Below are 16,292 nucleotides of genomic sequence, written 5' to 3'. Positions count from 1 at the left end.
TGTGGTTTTTGAGGACACTTAGGCAGCATATAGTTAATGAAATGCCTTTGACTTTTGTCTCTTTTTTTTTTTTACAAGCTTCAGCCCTATTAGGAAGGGTTTTCTGAGTAAGTAATATCTGTTGGCTTTTGTCAGCAATTAAATCTGTTTCAATTCAAATTTGTTTCAATTTAAATCTGTGGTCCATTTAATCCATTAAATTTAAATCTCTAAATCCGTGCTCATAAATCTCAGTGTGCTGTGACAGTCCACACCTGCATGTTCCTTTTTACTGTTCCTGAGAGGGAAGTTACACAGAGGAGAATAAAAGCAGATCCTGATGCAGCACTGTTACCCGTTGGACTTTTCCCTTAATTTTTGTGCTTTTAATTCCCCCTACAGAACTGCAGAAGTCTCAAGAAAAAAGAAGGAAAGAAGGAAAAAGCTGAAGAGATACCTGCTGATCGGTCTGGCAACTGTTGGGGGTGGAACAGTGATTGGTGAGGCTGCCCTTGGCATTTTGGGGACACAGCACCAGGGACAGAGAGAGGTCTGACTCCAAGAGAAGAATTTTCAGCCCCTCAAAAATAAACATGAAAGAGTTAGAGGTATTTTCAGCCCCACAAAAATAACATGAAAAGTTATTCCAGTGTAGCTTCACTGGCTGGGGGAAGTATTAAACTGAGGTTGTCAGCATTAAAAATGTTTTCTCCTTCTTGGCTCTCATGTTATGAGAGGATCGGATCTTCAACTCTGAAATCAAAAAGTGTGAGATTAGATTAATGTTTCCTGAGTAAACAGAGCACAGTTCACCCCAATCACCACATAATCTTCCTTTGACTTGGAAATGATTCTTCATTTTTCTGGAGTCAGCCAAATAATTTGGGTAGAGATTGAGGGCCTGGAGAGGGTCTCAGGAAGCCCCTTCATTGTTCCAGCAGCAGTAGCAGCACTGTCCCAGCACAGGGAATGCCTGCCTGGGGATTTTAAGGGATACTGGTTTGGTGATAGCTCTTGCTGCATCCTCAGGTCTGACAGGAGGCCTGGCTGCCCCTCTGGTTGCTGCGGGAGCTGCCACCATCATCGGGAGTGCTGGAGCAGCTGCTTTAGGATCCACTGCTGGGATTGCTGTCATGGCATCCCTGTTTGGAGCAGCAGGAGCTGGTCTTACTGGTAAGAGAGCAACCACATCCTTCTCAGCCACTGGGGCACAGGATCATGTGTGCAAACACAGTTAATGACCCCACTGAGCTCTCTGAAGAGTGAGGGAAGTGGTTTGTGGTGTGATCTGTGAGGTTTCGTTGTCTCAGTGCTGATTAAGGTACTGTGTAGCCCCTGGTGACCAAATAGGGAAAGAATATTTGGTGTGTGGTTAATGAAGGAAATGAAAACTTGCTGCTTTGGGTTAGAAAGATGCTGCCATAGAGAAAAGCAGCAAAAAAAAAAAACACCCTTCTGCTCGATTTCCTCAGATCACACAAGCTCAGAAAGATCATGTTGGCTCCTTACCAAGCTATAAGTAATGCATGGGCTGACTGAAAGGTTTTGGAAAGGAAAAAAAAAAAACTCTCCAGATTATCCAATTATTTTCTTAACAAACTCCTGCTATTAGCAGAGGGTGCCCTTTCTGTGCCATCTCTGAGCCATGTGTTTCTTCCTGGCTGCGTGTAGGGTACAAAATGAAGAAACGTGTGGGAGCCATAGAAGAGTTTGAATTCCTCCCACTGACTGAAGGGAGGCAGCTCCACATCACCATAGCAATCACTGGATGGTTGTGCACTGGCAAATATGGTAAGAACGTGATAAAGGAGCTGAGAGGAGCTCCAAGAGCTGTGGCTGTGTCCCACTCCAGGCTGTGTTTGTGCTCTCAAAGCACCATGGCATGAACCACATCAATTCTCACCATAAGAATTTGCAACTCAGTCTGCAATCCCAGGCAAACAGAGGAATAAAAAAGAGGGCATAAAGTTGATGGTGATAGCAGGTCTGGGAGCAGCCATAGCAGGATTGTTGCTGCTGGGAACACAGTTTTGCCAGAAAAGGTCTGTTTGGGAGATGACTGCCAGCCCTAGCACGAAGTGTCTCTGAGACCTTATGTTTATCCTCCAGGAATTAACAGAAAATAGTGTGTTTTTGCTCTCTCTGTATCTGCCAGCTAATGAGGTTTATTGGCAAGAAAGTTCTGTCAAGTAAATCCTGTTAAGCACAGCACTCCGGAGGTGACTTACAGGGTAAACCTTGAAAGGTCTGTAGTGCTTTATTTTCCAATGTAGCTTGTCATATAAAATATGTCACCTGTCTGCTAATGTGCTCAGCAACCTGACTGAACAGCTGCCAGTTTATTGAGAAGCACTATAATTAACTCTGGGTGTCATTAATGCAGAAGGATGTCTCGTCCTGTCACTTGCCAGGCTGCAGTTTGCTGTCACAAAGTTCTCACTTTGCAGTGCTGTGCTTTGGCTTCTCTCTAGTCTGCTCGCCAGAGGTCCAAATCCTCAGGGCTGGAGGGCTCCCAGGCACAGCTAGAGAGGCAAGTGTGTCCCTCCAGGAACCTTTTTGTGTCTGTTTGCCCTTAAAAGGGAGTTACAGATGACACACATTCTTCTTCCATAACTAGCAATCTGCTAGAATGTTTTAAAGAGCAAAATTAGGGTTGTCATCCATTTTCCTCCTTACAGCAGTGTCTCTTTGTGTACACACTCCTTCAAACAGAGGGACTGAGGACAGGAATTTTATGGAATTTGCCACCTTTTGATTTTGGAGGTGCCAGTAGTTGCCAAACCACGTCCCCAAATAAGACAGAACACTGTGGGGATCTTGTATCACTTTCACCTCAACCTGACCTGCATTGTTTGGGGAAGGAACAATATGGGAAGGCTTTTAATTAATTAATATGAGAGATCTGCTCTGCCCTTCAGTGTTGACCTGTCATTAATAGCATTGCTGGAATATTTGATCAGTGTTCTGATCCTCTGTTGGGCTCCTCTTGCCAGGATCAGCTACTGTGTTCTCTCCAAATGTGAATTCAATCTTTGCAACCTTTCCCAGGGAGCTTCACGGCCCCGTGGAGCAGCATGCTGCACTCCAGTGAGCAGTACTGCCTGGCCTGGGAGTCCAAGTACCTGATGGAGCTTGGCAACGCCTTGGATTCCCTGCTGAATGGCTTTGTGAACATGATGGCTCAAGAAGCCCTCAAATTCACTGTCTTGTCAGGTAAGAAACTAAATCCTGTCAGACCTGCTTGAGTGCCTCTTGTGCAGTGTGAGTGTTAAAGGACCTTTCCTAAAGAAGGAATGTTTTGGAGGAGGCAGTGCTGGCATTGCCCAGCAGAGGTGACCTGAGAACCTCCTTTACCACACCTGTAATTTAGCTGTGCTTTCCTGGACTGCTGAGCCACCGTGTCATTGCGTCATCCTGTTAAAGTTACAGCTGGAAACACCTTCCTTCACGTGTGACTGCTCATTTCCCCATATTATTACACATTTACTGCTGTAGAGCAACATCCCAACACGCAGGTTACAGTCACCCCCCTATGCCAAAACATCTTTCTTATCTGTAGTCCAGCAAAGCGTTTCTCAGCATAGCTATTGGGAAAGAAGAGCTGGAAATGACATAAGCTCCTAGGCTTGGCCTTTAACTTGAGTGAACTCTCTTGATTCTGATTTTTCTAAGAAAGCTCTGTGTGTTACAGGGATTGTGACAGCCTTGACTTGGCCAGCGTCTCTCCTGACTGTTGCCAGTGTCATTGACAACCCCTGGGGAGTGTGTCTGCATCGCTCTGCTGAGGTGGGCAAGCACCTCGCACACATCCTGCTCAGCAGACAGCAGGTAAGGCCACAGTTACCCAGGAATATGGGCTGGAAGGGGATTGCCCCAGGGAGGGGAAGTTTTATAGTTGCTGGTTACATGGTATCTTTCTAGGGAGACAAAAATAATAGAACAAAAACTCAGAGAGTGCTGCATGTGACCAGCAGATATCTCACTCACTGGGGAAAAGGGGGAGATCCCAAGTGGATCAGGGAAATCCTGCTGAGATCTGTTCTGTTTAACCTAAAGCTTTTCTCAATGAGGAAGAAGAGATCCAGGTCATAAATGACCTGTGGCTTACCCATGTGACAACACAGCCAGGCCACCTCACCTAGTGGAAGTCAGAGAGCAGGAGGTGAGGATGAGTGAAAAGGAAAGGAGAATACAAAATGTTAAAAACATTTATTGATCATTAAGAGGAACCAGCAAAACAAGCTGAGACAAAAGTGGGTGGCAGCCAGTGCCCAGTGAGCCATGGCTTTGCCTGCAGAGAAGGGGAACTGCCAGAAGTCTCTATGCAAAGGCTTGGAAAAGGCATTTCTGCCCCCCAAGAGCTGCTGTCACTTGCTGGCCCAGTGCTGGGTTTTGCTGGCCGTGTTTGTCTCACAGCAGTCACTGCTGATCATAGAGGAGCCCGAGGGGCCCCAGAGCTGTGTCCCAGCAAGGTGGAACAGCACAGCAGGAACAAACTTGATTTCTCATAAAAGCCCAATCCTAGAAAACTCAATAAGCTTTGTTTCATACAAGCCCTTTCTTTTGCTTTGGAGCGTTTGTTCCTGCCTGTTAAGCATTTGCTGCTGTGAAAACACATTCCAGTGTGCTGGAGAGTCCAAAACTAGGTAATGAGATATCTGGGGTGTCCATCACACACCTGCTCCCTGGATATTACAAAGACCGTTTTTCATTGATGTTGGGATTAGGTTCCCTTTAATCTTACAGAAAATCTTATTAGGCTGTTCAAAATAAAAGCTGAAAGCTTAAAAGCCAAATCGTTTTTTGTAACCATCGCATACTGCTGCTGTCATTCAGCCTGAAATCTGGAAGTGGTCAGTATTTTTGTGTTATGGCTTCTTCTTCTGTGTATTGAAACATTTCTAGGAAAATTTTGTTCCTTGAATAAGGTTTTCATATGGAAATTTCACATCAACTACAGCATCTGTTTGGGTTCTGTTTGAAACATCGACCTTGTAACTTTTGATCATTACATTTTTTTCATTTGATTTCCTGAAGATCAAAACATACAAAATACTCAGATATGTAGAATTCTCCATATTGAACTGGGCATAACTTTGAGGAGACTTGATCTGTTTGACACTGATCAGATTTCTCCAGTCTTTCAAAGGTGCATCACAGAGCAAAGGTGCTCTGTGTCTCAGCTCTCAGGGATCCCAAGCCCAGTCTCTCTTTCTAGAGAAAACACCTTTTGGTGGCATTTTTTACTCTTTCTCCTTCTTTCTCAGGGCCAGAGACCTGTCACACTGATTGGCTTCAGCCTGGGTGCCAGAGTCATTTACTTCTGCCTGCAGGAAATGGCTCAGGAAAAAGGTAACATTCACCTTCTAAGCATTTTTTCTTTCCTTGTCCTTACTCCTGGTGGAGAAATTTTTCTTCCAAGAGAAAGAAGGCAGCTTGGCTCTTTTAGGAGAGGATGAAAACCAGAAAAAACCCGAGGTTTAAATGCCTTTGGAGCCAAATTCTGCTGTCATCTCCCCTAGTCCAGGAGGAAAAATCCACAGTCTTCACTTGAGGGGTTTCAGTGGGTCATTTTGGTCTGTAAACAACAATGTGACATTTGTGATCAGCCTGGAGCTGCCTGTGCAGAGGATGCTTTGCCTTTCTTGGGAGCTCTCTGCAGCTCTCATATCTGATTATTCCCTGAGTCCTGCCTTCCCTTTAAGTCACTGAAATGCCACTGTCATCTGCTATTTTCATGGTAATTTTCCCTCATAGTCAAGTATAAAACCATCTGACAATTTATTACCCATTGTGGTTCTGTTTATTAATAGATTTCTATTTTTAATTTAGAAAAAACAAGAGTAAAATCATTATGATCAGTTGATGGAAATTGCATCTTGGAGTTGAGTCAGCAGTGAGTGAGTGCAGCCTGCCTTCCCCCCACGTAGCAATTTAACTCATTAACCATTTAACTTCACAATAAATCATAAATAGGGAATTTTATAAAGGAAGATGTCCAGTAAAGTCCAAGAAGGTGGGAACAGAGTCAAGTGAGGGTGGAGAAGGTCAGGATTGACAGCTATGTGGCAGAACTTAACTTCTGATTTAAGATAGAAGTCCCCAAATGCAGGAATTCTGTTCTCAAAATAAATCTAATCAAATCCAGAATAATCCTTATGGAGTTACACTGGAGCCAGAACCCAGATCCTAATCTGGCCCTAGAGCTACACTCTTTGTGTCCTGAGAATGTCAAGGGCTGAGGTATTTCCAGGTTTTTATTTCAGTCTACAGGCTCTGGAATGACACGAGCCCATAGCTTAGGGAGGAAACCCTTAGGGGTCTGGAAGGTTGGCAGCCACTCCAAAGAAATCCAAGCATTGTGGTGATGTATCAGCACAGCTCCCACCAAACACTGATTTTTCAGCTCCTTAATTGAATTCTGAAAGCTGAGCTGTTTGTGAGATGAAAAGCAGCATGTTTAGCACAGATTGCCAGGGCGTTCTCACAGGCACATTCCAGAGCAGCCACAGAGGGAGCAGAGCTGGGACCTGGGACAGCTGAGACTGATTTGGGTTTGGCCTTGGATGTCTCACACGAAAGGAACACACGGCCTCGGCATGCAGGGCTCTGTGTCCAGATGGCAGTGGCATTGCTGAGGACAAACAGCTCTGATGGATTGGTCAGTGAAACACCCTGGCAGGAGCTCAGACTCTGTTCAAATGCTTCTCTGCAAAGCACTGGAATAACCTTTGGGTGCTTCATCACGGATCCCTTGGGGAGCCAGAGCTCAGCAGGTTTCCAGAAAATGACATTATGGCAGAAGCTGGAGTCAATAAACTATCAGAGACACGTTACTGCGTGGGAAGATCATTGCTCTGATTTCCTCATCGTGATTCCCATGCATTTTAGTGAATAATCAGCAATTAGCACACTAATGCAAATGGATAATGGCTGTTACCAGAGACCAAACCTTGAGAGCCAGCTGTGTGTGACAGGAGTGAGGTGTCACACGCTGGGAGTTTGGTACTGATCACAGCTCCTGTGACCACGGGGCTGTGATCCCTGCTGTGCTCAGGGGTGGGAACACTGCTGCCAGCCCTGCCCTGGAACGTGTGCACACAGCCAGAGCTGAACTCCAGCCCTGTTCTCCTGTCGGAGTCCAGGACATCCCTCTGGCCACCCTGGAGGGTTTGGAGACCGGACGGGGGGTCTGGGATCTGTCCAAGGGGCTCAGCCAGCCTCACACAGAGCCCAGGAGGGCACTGCCTCTGATCCCTGCCATGGGAGTGAATGCCCACAGTGTATGAAGAATCCCAAGCTGAGAGAATTCAAAATAAGTAGTATTTAGTTTATCATAGAATGTAAATGTAGAATCTAGGATCTTTAGTATATGGGGCTGAAGAGACAAGATGGAGGAATTGGGGAGTGGCCCCTGTGCTCCTTGTTCTTGCTCTCGTCCCCCATCTTTTGCTGAGTTGGATTTTAGAGATTGGTTTAGAGTAGAAATGACATGTTAACATAGGTAGTAGGCATTGGTACAATTTTGTAAATAAAAAGTTCATTTTGGACAGTGGTTGGGTCAGGGGTACTGTACATAAGGTGTGGGGCTCTCTGACCCACCCAGTCCCCCCTGTGTCCTGCTCTGCGGAGATGCCCTGCAGAGCTGAGAAAGAACTGAGATAATGAAGAATAAATGGCCTTGGAAACACAAACTGGCAGACTCAGCTTGTCGTCTCTAGCTCTGGTGTGAAACACCCAGGGCAAAGAGAAGACTGAAAACCTGATTACCTCTGGGAACAGCAACCCTGAGGAGACTCCCAGGGAACAGCAACCCTGGGGGAAAACCTTATTACCTTGGGGAACAGCAACCCCAAGGAGAATCTCAGGGAATCAATAACCCTGAGATTCTCCCACATCAGCACTGATGTGCTGAGGTGCTTTCCCTTTCCCAGGGAGCTGCATCCCAAGGGCTCAGCAAAGCCCAGCTCCCAGGACTGGTTATAGTCTCTGGGACAGCTTCTTTCTTCCGCAAATATTCTGGAGAAATCAACTTAATCAGGTTTGAATTGCAGGCTCTCATTCTCACTCTGTTCTCACCTGCTTAGACTTAATTGGAAATTTTCCTTTATGAAACTCCTTATTCATTAGGTGCTCTCTATGAGGCTAAAAGGCTAATTAAATAATTTTTTTCACTGCTTTGGCAGACTTTTTTATTCTTCAACATCTAAAAGATTTACAAATTGTGAAATACATTTAATTTATCTCGAGCATCAGCTGCTCTGCAGGCCAGTGATCTGTTCCCCGGTTTCTAGCCTGTCAACATTGAAAGAAAATGAGCATTTTTCAGCCAAGGTTAAACTCTTTTTTTTGTTCTGAGCAAGCAATAAGCTAGACAAAGGCTGGAGAAACAAAAGCTTCCACCACCTTGCCCAAATATTCAAGATCCTGATGAATTAGCTGCTTGTTTGTTCAGTTGGCTCACACCATGGACACGGAATTTAGAATCGTGGTTGGAATGAGCTTCCCGTTAGCAGGACTCTGGGTTTCCTTTTGATTGTCCATGATTATGGGAACGGGGCTTTATTGCTCACAAAATTAAATTGCCCTTTGCTCTTTTTGATTGGTGCAAAATTTGCTCTGCAGTGAGAAATAATTCCAGGAGAGCTCATTTGGGTTTGTCAGGCATGGGGATTTACACAGCGGAGAAGGATGCAGGCACTGCAGGCAGCTCCAGTCCTTTCTGCTATCAGGAAACAAAGTGATTTACACTTAAAAAGTTCCCAAGCAGCAGCTCTTCCTCAAATGTTAGGTTTAGCTCAGGTCTGTGGAGCCTGGTCTCCCACAGGTGCAGCATATGGATTTGGAATGTTCTGCTCATGAGTCTTCCATTTAACTGCTGTGGTATCAGAGGCTTCATCTCTCTTTACAAAGATTTATGGGAGATACTGATATATTGTTCAGAAGTTTAGGAAAGCAGAAGAGCTGCCCAGTATTTCTCATTCCATCAATATTCCTCTTGAAATTGCCCAGCTGCAGCTCTCTGATAAGTGAGGAAGATTTATTATGCTTAAAAGTCAACATTGCTGTTCAGCAAATCAGGCCCTGGGCATTCAGGTTACAGCAGAAGGAAATTAAACCAGTTTGATAGATCTTCACTGGGTATTGGCAAGTGCCTCCATTTGCTACTTCCAAATCAATGTTAACAATTTGGGATTTCCTCTTAACATGTTCAGGTCATTTTTCATAGAATCAGCTTTGGGAAGAGTTCCTTATGCTTCATGTATGACATTTGCTCACTCTGGGGGATCTCAGACCTTTCATCTGTTTCAAAGCTCTGTGCAAACCAACACCAGTGAGCCTGCAGAAAGACCTTTCCAGAGGTTTCCAAGCCTTTCCAGGGGTTTCCAAGCCTTTCCAGGGCTTTCCAAGCCTTTCCAGGGGTTTCCAAGCCTTTCCAGGGGTTGAACAGCATCTTTCTGGGCAGAGGCCAGACCAGTTCTCCCTCCTGCCATCAGCTTGGTCCTTTGCACTGTCTGAGGTTCTCAATTTTTCACATTTACTGACTCCAGGAGAATTGTAGACACTTGAGATGTATGCGAAGTTTTATTTATGATCCTCCTTTCCATTGTTTCTGTCCTTCAAACTGAAGCCACCTAAATGATGATTTTTCTGTAGTGCACATCTGAACACACTTCATGTAAGAATATTTTCTGATCCGTCTAAATCTGAACTGTTCTGCTTTCACCTCGACAGACTCCCAAGGGATCATTGAAGACGTTGTTTTACTGGGAGCTCCAGTGGAAGGAGAAGCCAAGCACTGGAAAGCTCTCACCAGGGTGGTGTCAGGCAGGATCATAAATGGCTTCTGCAGGTCAGTGTGTGCTCAGTGCCCAGCCCTGTCAGCCTGGAAATGGTTTGGTCCTTTCAAACACTTTGTAAATGTTGGTGAGCATTGATTTAGCAGTGCCAGAGCCTCGTTCCTCCAGGGTTAGGGTTAGGGTTACTTACCCCTGGTGGAGAAATTTTTCTTCCAAGAGAAAGAAGGCAGCTTGGCTCTTTTAGGAGAGGATGAAAACCAGAAATACCCGAGGTTTAAATGCCTTTGGAGCCAAATTCTGCTGTCATCTCCCCTAGTCCAGGAGGAAAAATCCACAGTCTTCACTTGAGGGGTGATCCTCCCTCAGATCCATTGGAGATGGCAGCTCCAGGAGGCACTTGGAGGCTGTTTGGCACAGCTCCTGGTGCCACTGCAAGCCCATGCAGGTCCTGCTCACACAGGGACAGTGTTCCACCACTCACAGCCTGAAGCTGGCCCGGCGTGTTTGTGTGTGTAATCTGATATATTCTGAAACCCCTTTAAATCTCAGCTTTGTGTGAAGGACTATAAATGCAGCAGTTAAGTTCACTGACCTAAAGAATGGGAATTAGAATCTATAAAAGCTTTAAGATGCAGTTCACTTGTGGCTGCTTACGGGGAAAAAGATGGGAAAATCACAATGGAAGGGAAGGAGATCAAGCAAATTGAAAGGTTTTATATCTGGAGTGGGTTTCTGGCTGAGATAGTCCAATGAACACGATATTTAACTTGCAAAGGAAGAATAGCTGGAATAGCTGTAGCAAATTTAGTAAGGATGTGAAAGAATACAAAGACTGCCTTCAAAACAAATACCAGCCTTTTAAAACCACATTTAAAAACATTTTAGAAATAAAAGCAGACATCAGTTGTGCAGAGTTATGGGAGCTGCTGGGTGAGAGGAGGGAGATTCAGAGGCCCAAAACAGCTGAAGCAATCTCAGAAAAGCCATTAAGTATTCGAGTGACAGCTTCAAACCTAATGACTGTGTCTTGGAAGATAGTTGTGGCAGGAACACTGCTTACCAGCACAATTAGATAAGGGGAAATTAAAACCAAGGAATGAAGCGGGGAAGACTAAGAGCATGGGGAAATAAATTGAGAAATAGCCAGCTAAGAAAATTAGCAAAGAACCTGCAAGTCAAGCTAGTTTATAAAGCTGTGAGCCCTTGGGTCAAGGGCAGGTGGAAATGGTGCTGGTGTTTTCCATGCACACATCCACATGGATGCCTACATACATATATGGAAGGTGGGGAAATAGTGTTACTGTGATTCCAACAGAGTGTTTTACCTTAGAAAGAATAAATAAATGAATTAATTAAAAGTATACAAGGTTAAACCAACAAATTATCAACCCTATCTCTCAGCTAGGCTGAAAATTGTTGCTTTTGTCCTCTTTGGATCCCAGGATTTTCAGGGGTGCTGGATGCAAACACCACTTGCAGTGTTTCTTCCTGTGCCATAAGGAAAGGCTGCCTCCCTGGGAATGCTCTGAGTTCCTCCAAGAAGCCATAAATAATAGAAATCATTGCATATAACTGAGTTTACCCAGAAAATATTGTTATCTGCAAAAAGAAATTTCACTGTAAAAAGCTCGGTGTATCCATTTCCTATAACACAGACAGAAAAAAAAGATCTTGTTATAGTTTCTAAGCCTGCCTGTGCTGTTAGAATAAAACACAGTGTGTGTGTGTGTCTAGAGGGTTATTCTGGTAATATGAGGGGCAGCTAGAAGAGGGAATTGAGAGATTTGGGGAATTTCTGTGAGGATTGAGGTAGAGAGAAAGATTATATAAACATTTTGTGGTAAGGCATCACCTGATTCTGATTTCTCTGGTCTCTTGCTCGTACAAATGGTGGCCTCGTTCTGTCACTTCAGGAGTAATTCTATTTAGATCAGATGAATTACACTGAACAGAATTCCTGTGAGATCAGATTTGAGCCCAGTTGTTGAGCTTCAGGACTTGTTCTCCTTTGGCTTTGGAATATGAGGGGACAGGGTGAGTGAGAGCTGTTGGAGCTGTCCCCTCCCACTTAACAGCAGGGATGCAAATTCCCGGTGGGAAACCTCACCCTAACCAGCTGGACTGGCTCAGCTTTTGAAAGACCCCACACCTGAGCAGTGTGAATGTGTTGTAAAGGTTTTGCAGGGTTCTGTGTAGACTTACAACTCCTAGTGTGGATTATTTGGGAGTAGCCAGGAATGGGCACCTGTGTCAGGAGCATTTCATGTGCTGCCATCACAGAGCACAAATCCCATTTGTGTCCCATTTAAATCTCCTCTGCAGAGTACAGTGGCACTTTGGTGCCCAGATTTTTATGCTGTTGCTCAGCTCAGAAGAGTTCTGTGTTTCCTTCTCTCCTCATGCCACAGTCTACCCTGAAACTGTCACAGTGACTTATGGCACTGCTTTAGTGCAGGAACAAACTCTTCCTAGTTTTGTCACTGAAGCCATGTATTTCTACAGTACCTATAAATCAGGAGCACTCCCAGGAGCTTCACAGTCAATATTTATGTCACAACATCAGTGTTGTAGGTCTCATCATCGTTACAGCTTTATGGGCTGGAGAACCTATCAGTACATGAAAAAGGTGAAATACGTCAATGTGCAATCCCTAAGCAAACATAGAAATAAACAGAAGGGTCAGATTCTTAAACTCACTGCGGGTAAAGAGGCGACAGCCATGGATCAGGATTCAGTTCAGACTTACATCCCTGTGGCCCAGGAACCTGCCCTGAATCCAGCAGTGATTCCTCGTGGGATTGCTGCATCCCACAGACCTGCAGCAGGTCCTGGCTCAGACACCACTGTGCTTCCCAGCACTCCCACTCCTCTCATGGTCTGAGTAGTGACACACTGGAAGTGTTCCAGGTCAGGTTGGACAGGGCTTGGAGCAGCCTGGGGCAGTGGAAGGTGTCCCTGCCCATGATAGGGGGTGGAAGAGAATAAGCTTTCAGGTCCTTTCTAACCCAAACTGTTATGGAATTCTTTGATTCCATGTGGCATTGGCTGGGCAACAGGATTGATTGCCACTCTTCTCTGCTTCCAGGGGGGACTGGCTGCTGAGGTTTGTTTACAGAACCTCCTCTGTCCAGCTCAACGTTGCAGGTCTCCAGCCAGTCGACCTGGATGACAGGAGGATGGTGAACATGGACCTTTCCTCTGTGGTAAGTTCTCATATTCTCATTTTTTCTCCATCATTCTTTGCCTGCAGCACTGTAACCCCACACTCCCTGCGCTGGGGAAGCTGGGGGCTGAAGAGAGCCCAGCTGGGGCTCTGGGTACATTGTCCCTCTTTCCTGTCTTTGAGAGAGCTCTTATCCACACTTCCCTCTGGGTTTTGTTGGCCCAGCTAGTGCTCAACACCGAGCAGAACAATGAGAATCTTCCTCTCCTGTTGGACATGTTTGGGGTTTTTTGGTTCTGACATATCTCATAGTGGAGACAGAGAATGCTATAACTCCTCAAGAAGGGCCTTGCTGTCACAGAATCATGGCATGGTTTGGGTTGGAAAGAGCCTGGTCCCAAGGCCTGTGAGTGTGGATCCTGGGGATCAGCAGCTGGAAAACGTGAATGGAGTGTGAATCCCAGGGAGCTGGGATCAGCAGCTGGAAAACGTGGATTGAGTGTGAATCCCAGGGAGCTGGGATCAGCAGCTGGAAAACGTGGATTGAGTGTGAATCCCAGAGAGCTGGGATCAGCAGCTGGAAAACGTGGATCTCAAACACGCGCCCGCACAGCCGGTGCCACCCACTATCTTATCTTGGTGGAGCCTTCCTCACTGCTCAGGTTCAGCCAGGGACAGGCTCCTGGCCCTTGTACCTTGGTCCCCAGGGCTGCAGGAGCTGGAAATGGTTGGAATTACAGAAGCTCTGTGATAGCAGTGGTTGGTTTGCCAGGTCCTGTTGCCTTTTTGGAGTGTGCGTCTCCAGGAAACAGGGAGAGATTGGCTGGCAGATCTGGGAAACATTTAGCTTCCTCAAAGCTATCTGGTGTCATTAGTGATAAGCCACTGTTAGAACAGCTGGCCATATATCTGGCAATATTCAACTCAATTATCTTAAACTCATCACTGTGTCTCTTCCACAGAGGAGGTGAGCTCTTCCACAGAAAACTGTGCAGAACTTCTCTTGTGTATCCATATCCACAGAAATCTTGGACATGCCGTTGTGTTTTTTCCACATCTTAATGTTTGAAATTATTGTTTACCCTCTGCAAACTGGAAGATGCCCAGCACAAAGCTCAGGATACTTCCATGGTTGGGGTTCCTGCTGTGACTCTTCTTCCCAAGTGTCCCCACGAGCTGGCAGGGACTGTCAGTGTTGCTGTGGAGCTAAAAGCACTTGGAAGAGCTTTTAGATTTTTTGGAGCACCAGCTTGCTGAGTCTATAAATACCCAACTGTTCTCAGCTCATTTCATTCATGATAACTGAGCTGTGCACAGCCCTTGGCAGCACACACAGGCCTTGGTGCTGAGCAGAGAGAACAGACCCTTGGAGGAACAAAACAGGTTCTTCCCAGGAGGAAGGGGTTTAGTGGAGGCTTTTAAACATGGTCCGTACATCTTTACATCTCTGTGGGTTGTCAGCATTTCCACCCACTCCCACATCCATTTTCTCACCATTCCAGAGCTGCCAGTACTCATTTGCTGTCTGACATCTGTTTCTGGCATGAAAATGGCCCAAGACGCCAAGTGGTGGCACTGGGGTGACATTTCCTGTCAGTCAGTCCGTGTCACCCCTCTCTTTCTGAGTTCTCTTCAGAGACCCTCCTCATGACCCTCTGTTTCCTGAAGCATGAAACCCCCCAGAGCCCTGCACACTTTATCCTGCCTGGATCACAGCAGCCTCCCCACTCCCCTCAGAGGAGCAGGATTTACATTTCAGCTGAATGAACAACGTTTGCAGAGCTGCTCTCTGCTCATCTCCCAGGGCTCTGTGTCTGCATCTCACTGCCTGGTGCCAGCAGTCAGTCCCAGGGCTGCTCTCCTTCAGAAGGAATTGACACTTCCTTCATCTCACTGCAAAGCTTTGGGGAGGAAAAATGTAATGTTAAGTAGGTGTCATTGCCTTGATCCATTTTCCAGACCACGGGAAGAAATACAGTGCATTCTGTACATTTAGAATGTGAACATTTTAGAAATAAAAGGAGCAAGAATGGGAAAGGAAAATCCAGGGGCAATATTTTTTTAAGTGGCAAGAAAGCAAAGATGGATTTTGCTGCAAGTATAGTGAAGAAGCGTAACAGAAAAATACATAGTGATATTTAGAGCTATATAGAGATACAGGTATTTTCTGTGTGGAGACCAGCTCCACCCCTGCAGGTGCCCTTGTTGGAGGTCCCTGTGAGTGTCCTGCCAGGAGAAGGACAAGCTACAATAGAAGAATAAAGTATAGCTGATGCAAAGGTGCTCAGCATGAAAATATTTTGAAGGCACCATCAGTATTTTTGGCTTCTCCTGGTCCATCCTTAATGAAAACTGGTCTGGATCCCAACAGTCTGGTTCTCTTTACTGTGGTAGCACCAGAACCCTCAAATGAGTGGAGAATTAGGAGCCCTCAGTATAAACAGGAATTCACCTCCGAGGCCGCCATCTCATGTCTCTCTTGATTAGTGTGTTTTTTATCTGTCAGTAAAAAAGCAGAGAGAAAAATGTCCTCCCACTCAGTAAATGCAGTTATAAAATCCTTCCTCATGGTTACAAAGGGGCTGATTTATTCTGTGGGTTTATTTGACAGCACCTGTTAGAGACCAAGGAAGTGGTGGAGCTGCAGGGGATTATCCTGATTGCTGTTTGTTCTCAGGCAGTTTGTTCAGTACAGTCTGAATTAATATTTGAGTGTTGCAGAACTGCTCAAGGAGCACCTTCAGGGAGGCTCAGGAGTCAGCAGCAGGTCAGGAACGGGCAGTTTCACAGCAGCAGAAATCAGGGGTGAACTTGCAGGTTTAGAGGCAGTGAGAATGCGTGGCTGGAGTCCAGTGGAGAGCAGGGATGGATCTTAGAATTGTGGAATTGGTGAGGGGGAAAAAGCTCTCAAGAGACCATTGAGGCCAGTCATTCCCCCAGCACAGCCAAGGCCACCACTGCCCCATGTCCCCAAGTGCCACATCCACTTCCAAGGAAGGGAATTCTATCACTGCCCTGTGCCAAGGCTGAACAGCCCTTTCCATGGAGAATTTTTTCCTAATATCCAATCTAAATGTCCTCTGGCTCAGACTGAGGCAGTTTCCTCTTGTCCTCTCACTTGTCACCTGGGAGAAGAGACCAACCCCCCCACCTGGATCCACCCTCCTGTCAGCTCTCAGAAAAGGGACCAAAATTCCCATTATAAGGGAAGACAGATTCAAGGCAGTCAGGTGCATCAATGACATAAGCAGATGGAAAGTCTGAATTTTGTGAAATCCAATTGATTTGGCACTGCTGTGAGTCAGGCTTTTTTTTTCTCTGAACACATTAAATTGTGGTTTTTCCCACTG

The 16,292-nt window shown here is 45.7% G+C and overlaps 1 protein-coding gene across 1 annotated transcript in view; it reads left to right on the top strand.

The window, feature by feature from the left end:
- Nucleotides 1-16,292, top strand: part of TMCO4 (transmembrane and coiled-coil domains 4) — a 37,450-nt gene that overhangs the window by 12,577 nt on the left and 8,581 nt on the right. Inside the window, exons 6-13 of the mRNA XM_063417159.1 lie at nt 382-479; nt 1,009-1,152; nt 1,651-1,770; nt 3,028-3,192; nt 3,671-3,807; nt 5,247-5,331; nt 9,715-9,832; nt 12,865-12,982. Coding sequence (XP_063273229.1) covers nt 382-479; nt 1,009-1,152; nt 1,651-1,770; nt 3,028-3,192; nt 3,671-3,807; nt 5,247-5,331; nt 9,715-9,832; nt 12,865-12,982 — 985 coding nt within the window. The remainder of the gene's footprint in view (nt 1-381; nt 480-1,008; nt 1,153-1,650; nt 1,771-3,027; nt 3,193-3,670; nt 3,808-5,246; nt 5,332-9,714; nt 9,833-12,864; nt 12,983-16,292) is intronic.

This window comes from Prinia subflava, chromosome 21 (genome assembly GCF_021018805.1).
Source record: "Prinia subflava isolate CZ2003 ecotype Zambia chromosome 21, Cam_Psub_1.2, whole genome shotgun sequence".
NCBI lineage: Eukaryota > Metazoa > Chordata > Aves > Passeriformes > Cisticolidae > Prinia > Prinia subflava.
The sequence above is the reverse complement of the archived record's forward strand: the minus strand, read 5'-3'. Positions and strand labels throughout refer to the sequence as shown.